The sequence below is a fragment of the Chrysochloris asiatica genome, unplaced genomic scaffold (genome assembly GCF_000296735.1).
Source record: "Chrysochloris asiatica unplaced genomic scaffold, ChrAsi1.0 scaffold00061, whole genome shotgun sequence".
Lineage (NCBI taxonomy): Eukaryota > Metazoa > Chordata > Mammalia > Afrosoricida > Chrysochloridae > Chrysochloris > Chrysochloris asiatica.
This window is the reverse complement of record NW_006408579.1, coordinates 2,871,696-2,883,401: the sequence shown is the minus strand read 5'-3', so window position 1 is coordinate 2,883,401 and position 11,706 is coordinate 2,871,696. Positions and strand designations below refer to the sequence as shown.

The 11,706-nt window shown below is 41.0% G+C and overlaps 1 protein-coding gene across 1 annotated transcript in view; it reads right to left on the bottom strand.

Moving 5' to 3' along the window:
* CD80 (CD80 molecule) overlaps window positions 1-8,882 on the bottom strand; it is a 69,675-nt gene extending 60,793 nt beyond the window's left edge. Inside the window, exons 1-2 of the mRNA XM_006864202.1 lie at window positions 8,765-8,882; window positions 8,189-8,632 (exon numbers count right to left, since the gene is read on the bottom strand). Of these exons, the coding sequence (XP_006864264.1) occupies window positions 8,189-8,632; window positions 8,765-8,882 (562 nt within the window). The remainder of the gene's footprint in view (window positions 1-8,188; window positions 8,633-8,764) is intronic.
* Window positions 8,883-11,706: the final 2,824 nt, after the last annotated feature.

The window sequence follows — 11,706 nt, the reverse complement described above, 5'->3', positions numbered from 1 at the left end:
GACTGTAACATTAGCTACTCCTCCATTTTTGTTACAAAACTTCTACCTTTACAGTAGCAGCAATCGCAATTATTCAGGATAACAATTACTCATTATTGAGAATCATAAGAATCTTATCCCCATCTCTCTTTACCTGACCCGTCTAGACATGACGAAAACTATTCAGTGGAGACTCTATCTTCCCCTCACACTCTTAAACTAAATGCCCCCTTGAAATCTTGTAAGCCAATCACTTCGTGCCTTTATCACCCCCTCATTTTAGGTAGCCAATGTCTAAGTTGTCTGTCCCTATCTACCCTGTATACAGAGGGGATAGCACTGATACTGGATGTGAAGAATAGAAGTGGATGAAGTGAAGAATCTAACAGTACTTTCAAACTGAATCTCTTCTTGAGCTTTATACTTCTCATTGCCTCCAGACACAAGGAAACACCTAAACTGCCTGCCATTGTGAATCATTGGTTATTCTTGTTTTAGATACCCCACCCGAAGTTGGCACAACAGGTTATTATTGCATTGGACCACAAGCTCGGTTTGAACTGCAAGGTTAGTGATTCAGATTCACCAGCTGCTCCTTGAACCTCTATACATGGTCGCTATGAGTCAGAACCTACTCGATGGCATGTAACAACAGCAACAACAACCCAGAGTTTCAGGTCTCTTCACAGAGCAATTTTAGGAACAGATGTCAAAGACCAGTGGTGAAGCGGCTAACCCTTATCAAAGGGAAGAAGAGAAGGCTGGAAAAGTAAGAGCAAATAAATGTACCCCAACTGATTTTTATTTACCAGGAGGCTCAAGTATTCTTTTAGAAACTGAAATAAGAGTAGAATCGTGTAGGCTTGCCCAAGTTGCTCCTGATAGCAGGATTGTGGGGCAAAGACTGTTTGAGCAACTTATCTTCAGCAAGGTTCCCAGGTTTTTCTGTTAGGAGTAGTTACTTTGCATTTTCTGGAAACTATTTTCACCCACTGACAGCCAAATGAACAATGAAGTCTCTTGAGTACGGCTGTGGTCAGGAGCACAGAGTGCCCTACACAAACCAGGGAAGAGGAGCTTGGAACTCTGTTAGCCAGCTAAGTTCCCAACTTGTGGAAATCCCAGCAAGACCAAGAGGAGGGTAGCAGTACAGGTCATCTCTTGGAAATGTACCAGGTAAGCTTTCAAAATCTACAGGTGGATCCCCAGGTAGAAGGTTGGGAACCCCTGACCTACAAAAGACAGCAATTGCACTGGGGGAAGGAGGGTAATAACTTGGGTTTCTCCCGTGTCTCTTTCTGTTCTGCATAGAAGGCAAGAAGAAACTTCTAGTTTTCGGGCACTAATTTTTATATACTTACCTTCGTTTGGTGTGGTACTGTAGGGTCAACGCTGGATTACAAACCACAAGGTCGGCTGTTCAAAGCTACCAGCTGCTCCTCAGAAACCCTATATAGTGTTGCTAAGAGTCGGAACCAACTAGAGGGCACTTAGCAACATTCTTTTGTACCTCTTCACACAATGCCCCTCACCCCACTTCCTGCCGTATTTGATGACTGCCTTTTTCTTTCTTTCTTTCTTTTAGAATTATAACACATGCTAGTTTGTTTATATATATATTTTTTGGTTTGCTTATATTTTAATATGACTTTTGCAATATTATTTAGTAGAGACTCAAGCTTCTTTTTGAGAGGTAAAACATTTTGAAAATTATCCAAGAGATTTATATTATTAATGAAATCAGTATTTAGTCTATTAAGTCATTTCAGTATATATTTTTAAGTGGCAGCAGGAAGAATGCCTTAGATTGAGAATTCTGAGACCACGGATTCTAGACTTGCTTCTCATGTTTGTGTGGCCCAGAGGAATTCTCTTCACTTTACTAGACCTCAGTTTCCTTGCTGTAAAATGAAGGAATTGTACAGGCATTCTTTTTGGCACTAATATTCGTTATTTAAGATCTGCCTTTATGTATGTGTCTATCAAAAATATTTTACCTCAGGAAAAGTGGCCAGAAAGCTCATTTTTCTTGTTGAGTTTATCTGTGAATTTTTTTTTTTTCCTTCAGTACTTTTTTTAAGCTTTCAGGAGGAGTCTTGACTTCTACAAAGAATCTGGTAATGTAGTGATTACATGTTGGGTTGCTAACCAAAAGGTCAGCAGTTCAAGACCACCAGCTGCTTTATGAGACAAAGATGAGGCTTTCTACTCCTGTAAAGATTTATAGCTTGAAAACTCTCTTGCAGGATCTGCTGTGAATTGGAACTGACTTGGTGGTACACCAGTCTCACAGATGGTATGTTTGGGACTGACTAAGAAAGAAGAAAACAGAATGGCTACTGTCATAGCTCAGTGAGTAGGCTGAACTGGGAACATTAATTAACGCAGGCCTCCACACTGAGGTGGAAAGGAACAACTGTCAACATTCAGGGATCATCTGCTAACGGAAACTTGCATCTTTGCTTTCTGACTTATTTTTTTCTTTTGTTTCTCATGCCTGGCAGCTAGGTTGTTTCTGGGCTTCTGGTAATTTTAGTTTGTCTTTCTAATACTCTTCAAAAATCAACCCATAATGTCACTGAATTGTATGTGTAGAAATTGTTGAAAAGGCATATGTTTTGTTATGTATATTTTTACCAGGAGTGTGTGTGTGCGCGCGCGCACACACACACACACACACACACACAATCAACCAGGAGTAATTTTCTCTGAATATCCTGCCTGAGTCAGTCATGTTGTCTCTCTCTTTCTCTCTCATGCTTGCCAAGTCTACACCTTGTCCATCTCCTCAAAGCCTAATATCATCATACTCAACAAAGTTTCCTCCATTAGTGTTTTCTCTTGCCTTACCTCTCTAACTGCAAAGAGCCACTAGCAAAGCACTTGGCACATTTTAAGTGCTCAAAAAGTCTCTTTGAATTGAGTCAATGATGTAAGATTTGTGAGCAGCTGCTTTTGTTTTCTGGTCTCTTTTATATTTGTTGTGTTCTGTTTTCTTCAAAAAGCCTCTAGTCTTTCATTATATATACAATAAATTGATGATAGTATTTCAAATATATATTGAGGTTCTGTCTTGTGGTGTGTTTTCCTTTGAAATTTTTTTTGCTATTTTTTATTGGCTAGAAACAGAATCAATTTAATGGCAACAACGAAAGAGTGGAGCCCCATTGTGCCACTGTAGGATAAGCACTGGACCACATGGTCGGTTTGAACTACAAAGTCTGCTATTCAAACTCACCAGCTACTTCTCAGAAACTCTGTACAGGATCACTATGAGGCTGAACAGACTTGATGGCACTTAACACCAACAACAGAGAGTCCGAGAGGCCTTGCTTTTTAGCTACTTTCTGTTAGCTATTCTTATTTAACCAGACAACTTTGATATTACACATTCAATCTCATGAAGTGGCAGCAATTTGTTTCAGCTCATGGTTTTCAATGATCGGGGCTTCTGTTTTTCTACTGTCGAACCAAGCATATACTCAAGCTTACCCATGGTGTGGTTAGAGAGCAATTGAGACTCTAGAACCTATATTTCTATGTGTCAACATGGAAAAGAGTTTATTCTAAGGGTATTATTTTATCTGCACTTTTGGAATCAGTTATAGCAATAATACTGTTACAGCCAGAACTGTGTCCCCCAAAATATGTGTTGTAAATCCTAATCTTTATATCTATGGATGCAAACCCATTGGGGAATACGGTTTTCTTTGTTGTGAAGCCATATTAGTGTGGGGTTATTTTAAGCCAATCATTTTTTAGATACTTACGAAGTAGATTAGATACAGAAACAAGCAAGAATGGAAGGGAGAAAGATAGGTGTCATGTGGAGATCCCCAAGTAATATTGAAAAGAACCCTCGAGAAGCTAAGACAAGGATTTCCCCGTAAAGCGGACAGAGAGAGCTGGAGCTCTGATTGCAGCCTTCTAGCCCCCTAAACTGTGAGAAAGTCAATTTCTGCTGAGTAATATGGTATTTCTGTCATAGCAACACTGAGAAACATAGACAAACACTTAATAAACGACTGAGAGAAATGTTTGCAATGTAAAACTAAATGATTAAATAAAATGGATATAGAATTATATATGCAAAGTGACCCACATTTCTCAGAAACAAGGTGCATAAAATTGAGACTGTAAGTATATATAGTCTGAGTGGTAGAATGTACATGGTTTCTTTTTTTTTTCTTGCTTTCTAAAATTTGTTTGTACATATAATACATAAAAATTTTTATTGTAAAAGATTAAAACTTTCATCTTATCTCTTTCCCTACTCCAAGCATACACTTTCATTCCCTTTCTGAGGGGTAATCATAATTATTATTAAACATTTGATGTGTATTCTCCAAGTCATTTTATACACTTGTGCCCACATACATACACAGCTCTCTCTCTCTTTTAACATACATAGGACCATATGATATTCAGTATTTTAAACTTGATTTTTTTGTAACTTAACAAAGTATCTGTGAACTCTATCCATGTGTCTACCTCATGGTTTTGAACAATTCTATTGCATGGCATAATTGAGGGGAAGGAAACTAATATTCTCCTACAGAGGGATATTCAGGTTGTTTCCAATTTTCTGTTATTAGAAACAATTCTGCTAAGAACATTCAGGAACATTGATCTTAATGAACACATTCGAGTATTATTTTAAGAGAATTTCCTGGAAGCTTTCCTAACATTTCTACTGAAAACATGTATTATTTTATCATTAAGGAAGGCACATAAACTTTTTTTTTTCTTTTTTAATGAATATGGTAAGTCAGTAAACTAATGTCCATTCTATGAAAGTATATTAAGGCTTAGGGTCACTATGAGTGGGTACCAACTCCACAGAACTTAACAACAACATCATATACCAGATACACAGTAGGTACTTATTATCCATGGAATAAGCAGAGTGTCCCATACATAATAGAATCTATGTAAGGAAATTATCATTATTCCCAATTTACATATGAGAAACCCGAGGTATCTCAGAGCTCAGGTCTGAGTTCTGACTTTGTATCTCAATAAAAACCTCAACATAACAAATATTACGTATTGGTCAGTAATGAAAATAACTGGTAAGTTATGACAATGTGTCTTTTTCAATAAGATTGGGAGCAGGAAGTTAGTTCTTCATAATTTTTATATCTCAGCATCTAAACTAATGTCTAACCAGTTGCCATCAAGTTGACTTTGACTCCTGACAACCCCATGTATGTCAGAGTAAAATGGTGCTCCATAGTGTTGTCAAAGTTAGATCACCAGGCCTTATCTTCCAAGGTGCCTCTAGGTGGACTCAAACCTCCAAACTTTGGGTTAGCAGCTGACAGCATTAGCCATATGTGCTGCCCAAGGACTCCTCACTAATGAATGACCAGACCAGACCCATTGCCATCAAGTTGATTACTGACTCACAGAAAACCTCTAGGTTTTCTGCTCCACAGGGTTTTCTGGACAGTATGGCACTGTAGGATAAAGCACTGGGCCTCAAGGTTGGTTTGAACCACAAGGTTGGTGGTTCAAACTCCACAACCGCTCCTTGGAAACCCTAATCAGGGTCACTAAGAGTCTGAACCGACTTGATGGCACTTAACAACAAAAGCAACAATCTTTATGAAAATAGATAGCCTTATTTTTCTCCCAGAGTGGCTGGTGGGTTAGAAATGCAGACCAATTAGCACTTAACCACTGTGCTATCAGAGCTCCTTCATAATGCCTCACACCTAGTAAACTATCAAATAAATATTTGTACTTCTTTGCAAAATAACACTCACTCTTATTTTCTCTGCTAGTAAGCTCATTCTCATAAAGGTTTAGCATTGTACGATAAGCACTGGACTACTAATCACAAAGTTGGTGGCTCAAACCCACCAATGGCTCCTTGGAAACCCTACTTAGAGTATCTGAGTCAAAACCAGCTCAATGGCACTTAGCAGCAACAGCAACTTATAAGAAAAGGGATAAAACAGACCCACTGAGGATGACAGGGCAGAAAGATGCAAGGAATTGGGTCCTTGATGATAGTGTTGAATTGCTAAATTAACCCTGAACACGTCTTACCTCTAGGAGTGTTATATAACAGTTTGTTATATAAGACAAAAGTGTCCTTATTATAATTAAAGCCAGGTGAACTTACGGGTTTGTATTGTGGGGCAGGAAGTGAGGGAGTGAAAGCTGTTTTTGGTTTTTTAGAGCTAGAAACACGCTGAAACCAACTTGAATTTTTGGCAGTTCCGTGTCAATATGCTGCTGTTAATGGTTTTTGAATTGTCTCCAGCAAAATTCTACTTGGGTGTGGTATTAAAGACATTGTTCGATAAGGTCCACATTCTGTTGCATCACCTTTCTTTGGAATGGACACAGATATGAATCTTTTCCAGTTGGTTGGCTAGGTAGCTGTCTTCCAAACTTCTTGGCAGAGACAAGTGAGTGCTTTCAGCATTGCATCAATTTGTTGGAAAACGACAATTTCTATTCCATCAATTCCTGGAGCTTTGTTTTTCGACATTGCCTTCAATGCATCTTGGACTTCATCCTTCAATACCAAAAAATTTTAATCATATGCTAGCTACCACCTGAAATTGAATATTCACCAATTCATTTGAACTGATTGAACTTCCACCAATTCTTTTTTGGTACAGTGACTCTTTATATTCCTTCCATCTTCTTTTGATGTTTCCTGCATTGTTTAATATTTTTTTTCCATTATTGTTGTTGTTGTTAGGTGCCATGATGTCGGTACCAACTCATAATAGCTACCTTATGCACAACAGAACAAAACACTGCCCAATCCTGCACCAACCTCACAATCGTTGGCTACTTTTGAGTTAATTGCTGCTGCCATTGTGGTTAGAGGTCTTCCTCTTTTTTGCCGATCCTCCACTTTACCAAATATGATAACCTTTTCCAGGGACTGGTCTCTCCTGATAATATATCTGAAGTATGAGAGACAAAGTCTGCCCATTCTGGCTTCCAAGCCACATTCTGGCTGTACTTCTTCTAACACAGATTGATTTGTTCTTTTGGCAGTCCATAGTACTTTTAATATTCTCCTCCAACACCACAACTCAAATGCATCAATTCTTCTATGGCCTTCCTTATTCATTGTTCAACGCTCACGTGGATATGATGTTATTGAAAATACCATGGCTTGGGTCAGGTGCACCTTAGTCCTCATCAAACTGACATCTTTGCTCTTGAACACTTACAGGAGGTCTTGTGCAGCAGATTTGCCTAATGCAATAAATCATTTGATTTCCTGACTGCTGCTTTCATGAATGTTGATGGTTATCCAAGTAAAATGAAGTCTTAGAAACTTCAATCTTTTCTCCATGTATGTGGATATTATTTATTGACCCAGTGGTGAGGTGCAACCCATACCGAAGGCTGTGGTCTTTGATCCTCATCAGTATTTTATGTCCTCTTTACTTTCAGCAATTAAGGCTGTATTATCTTCATATCACAGGTTGTTAATGAGTCTTCCTCCACTCCTGATGCCACATTTTCTTTATATAACCAGCTTCTCAGGATTGTTTGCTCAGTATACAGATTGAATAAATATGGTGGAAGAATGCAACCCTGGTGTGTACGCTTCCTAATTTTAAACCTTTTGGTGTTCCCTTGTACTATTTGAACAACTGCCTCTTGGTGTATGTACAGGTTCCTCAGGAGCACAATTAAGTGTTCCATGGAATCCTTCAATATAGTAAAGTAAGGCTTGAATTTCTCTTCAATTCTTTCAGCTTAAGAAATGCTGAGGTGTTCCTCCTTTTAATTTACTAACTCTGAATCTTTGCCCATTTCATTATAAAACTCTCTTCTCGAGCTATCCTTTGGAATTTTCTGTTCAGCTCCTTTTACTTTAGAATTTATTTCATTTACTTTAGCTTCTCTATGCTGAAGAACAAGTTTCAGAGTCTCTGCTGACATCCACTTTGGCCTTTTCTTTCCATCTGACTTTTTAATGATCTTTTGATTTCATGTCTGATGCTTTTAATGTCATCCCACAATTTGTCTAGTTTTCTGTCCTTATGTGTTATATCTGTTCCGTCTCTAGATTCGGTGATTTAGGTAGATACTGTCATGATCTCATTTTGTGAATGAATGAAGGGTTTATCACCTGGCTAAGGCCTTTCATGCCCTTTTTCATGTATCTGCGGACACAGTGGCTGTATATATAGGCCGAAGCGTCGGTCAGGAGCCAGACGTGAGTTACTGTCAGGCAGAGCTAGAGTCAGTCCCCAGGGTCGTGACACTGGCGATGCCTGCCGCTCCCCAGCGCCCTCCGGAGCCCGGGGTGCGTGTCGCCAGTCGGGTCCGCGCGAGCTCAGAGCTTTAAGGCGCGGCGCTGCCGGAAGCCGCTCTGGTGGCCCGGCAGTCTGTACAAGCGTTGCCCAAGCCGAAGGGTCAGGGCCCCGCTCAAGGCTGAGAAAGCCAGGCTCACTCCGCCCGGGCCCTGCTCGCTTCTGAGCCTGGGGTGTCGCCGGCCGCCTCTGCAGACTCGGCGCAGCCCGGCCTCTCCCTGCGCCCTGCGCCCCGGCGCCCGCTGCGGCCCAGTCTTCGTTCGGCGCGCTCCGTTCCCGCCGGGACCAGGTAACTCCCCACGCCGGGCCTGGAGCGCAGGCCTGGGCAAGCCCCACTGCCTGGGAGGTGCGGGGGGCTGGCGACAGCCAGGCAAATGCGAACACTCTAAAGTAGTTTCCGGTTTTTGTGGGGTATTTTTGTTTTTGTTTTTTTAAAGTGTGAGTGAGAGAGCGCCCTCATGGCGCAGGGTAAGCACTGGACTGTTTACCGAAGGGTGTGCAGTTGGAAACCAGAAGCCGCGTTCTGAGAGAAGGTGTGGCCGTTTGCTTCCGCCAGGCTGAGAACCTGGGAAACCACAGGAGCAGTTCAGCTTGGTCCTGGGGCATCGTTCTGACGCAGGGTCCACGGGGACACTGTGGGGGGTTTTTGTTTTTGTTTTTGGCGGGGCGGGTGTTAGCCACCCAAAAAACAGAACTGCACGCAAGCAGCTGCCCAGACCTTAGGTTTTAACTTACATTTCGGGTGAGAGAATGCAAACTAAAAATTCAGAGGTGTTTAAGGAATAGGAGCATTCTGTCTGAAAGGGGGAAGCTACAGTGGTCTGGGTGTAAATTAAAAAGAATCTTTCACAGAAAATGTATTGGTTAGTACCCCACCCCACCGGCTGTCAATATACAAACACACGTACATTGGGTCGACTCAGAAGGAATTAGCAGAAAGAAATTGTGTGTCAGAGGTAAAGTGAGTTTAAAGTTAGTCATCGGAAACCAACTAAACTTGGCATTTGAAGATCTCAGCATAGGAAGGTACCTCAAAAACAATAACAACAACATAAACACAACTAAACCTATTATAGTGAAGTCCCCGCTTACTTAGGGAGTATCTGATATTCTCCACTTTAAACACACACATCCACCCTCAAATTTGCACATGGTCCAGGATGAATGGTTTATTCACAAAGAGTTTAAACTCCAGTTATAGTTAATAAAACAAGTAACTTTATTAAATCAATGGAATCTATAAATAGTATTTTACTAATACCCTTTGCAAGCCAAGAAATTCATCAGAATCAGTAGCATTATTAGTATAATCTCCATCATGCACTCCATCTCCAGGTGCTTGGGGAGCATGCGTTCCATGCACTGCTGCTGAAGAAGGGTAGGCCTTCGACTAGGAGTAAGTTTAGGAAGTGGAGGGGAGGAAGGGCATCTTGGGTGGAGGACTTCAACTGAAATCAGAATTATCTAGTCTACCAGGTCTCTAAAGGACCACAACAATGGACCATGCACAATCACCATGCATCAGAGCTGACTCAGTGGCAACTAACAACAGCAGTTGGTGCATATGGGACTGGATGGATACAGTGAGACAGAAGGAGGACTTTGAACCTGAATGCCACAGGCAATAGGGCACCAGTGGGAAATTGGCTGAAGGAAGGAGACATTTAGGAATATCCACAGAGAACCAGTACTGTTATTGTTGTTGTTGTGTGCTGTGGAGTCGGTTCCTACTCACAGCCACCCTTCATAGGGTTTCTGAGGCTGTAAATCTTTACAGGAGCAGAAAGCCTTATCTTTCTCCTACGGAACAGCTGGTAGTTTCAAACTGCTGTCCCAGAGGATAGCAGCCCGATTCGTAACCACTACGCTACCAGGGCTCCAGTATTGTTTTGTTGTTGTTGTTATTGTTAAGTGCCGTCGAGTCGGTTCCGACCCATAGCGACCCTGTATAGGGTTTCCAAGGAGTGACTGGTGAGCTTGAACCACCAAACTTGCAGTTCAAACGGCTTTGCAGTCTGGTGCATTAACCCACAGCACCACACCAGTAAAATCATGGAGGATCTATTATTATCTGAGATCTTCAAACTCCAGAAATTAATAATTTGGAAGAAAAACAAAAATCAAATATTGAATAGGGTAAACACTGGACTGTTAACCGAAAGGTTGGCAATTCAAGCCCATTAGCAGTTCTGTAGCAGAAAGATGAAACTTTCTGCTCCTGTAAAGATTTCCAGCCTTGGAAACCCTGCATAGGGCTGCTGTGAGTTGGAAATGACTTGGTGTCAACGGTGTTTGTTGCATTTTTTGTTTGTCTTTTACTAGAGGTAAGGTTGTGGGGCGTTCAATTAAAAAAAAAAAAAAATTCCTTGGTTGTGTATGCAAAAGTATATATATAGTACTTAGTATGTGCCAAGCATGTTCTAAGTACTTCATACAAATTAATTCATTTCTCACAGCAAATTCACAAAAGTTATCACCATTTTACAGATGTGGAGACTGAGCACAGATAATTAAGTAGGTCTGGGCTGAGATGGAGGGACATTATCAAGCTTTGTGGTTTAAAATCAGAAATTCTGAGTTCCAGTGCCTCCACTCCATGGTTATGTGAATTTAGTTTATATGAGTCTCGATTTTCTTATCACAAGATCGGCAGTTCAAACCCACCATCTGCTCCTTGGAAATGCTATACAGGGTCACTATAAGTTGAAACTGACTTGACAGCACTTAACAACAACAGTAGAGTCTCTTGGTAGCATTTTGGCTCAGAGGATAATCACCAGACTGCTAACCACAAGCTCTGCAGTTCGAGCCCACCAACCATTCCATGGGAGAAATTTGAGGTTTTCTGCTCCCACAGAGATTTACAGTCTCAGAAATTTTGTACATGGTCACTATGAGTCAGAACCTACTTCAGGACGCCTAATAATAAGAACAAAAGTCCCTGAGTGGTACAAACACTTAGCATGCTCAGTTATTAACTGGAAAGTTGGGAATTCAAATCCATCCAGAGGTACCTTAAAAGAAAGGCTTGGTGATCTACTTCTGAAAAATCAGTCACTGAAAACACAGTTCCACTTTGACACACATGGGGTTGCCATGAGTTGGAACTGACTCCATGACAATTGGTTTTTACATTGCCTAAGGACTCCTGCTGAGGCGCTGTAGGATAAGCACTGGATCGTTAACCACAAGGTCAGTAGTTCAAACCTACCAGCGGTTCCTTGGAAGCCCTATACAGAGCTTAACCCATAGCGCCACACTAGAAGTCCATACGGGGTTGCTGTGAGTCAGAACTGACTCAAAGACACTTAACACAACAAATACTAAATGCTTAATAAAATGTAGATTGTTGTTGTTGTTAAGTGTCATTGAGTCAGTTCCTACCCATAGCGACTCTGTATAGGGTTTCCGAGAAGCACCTGGTGAACCT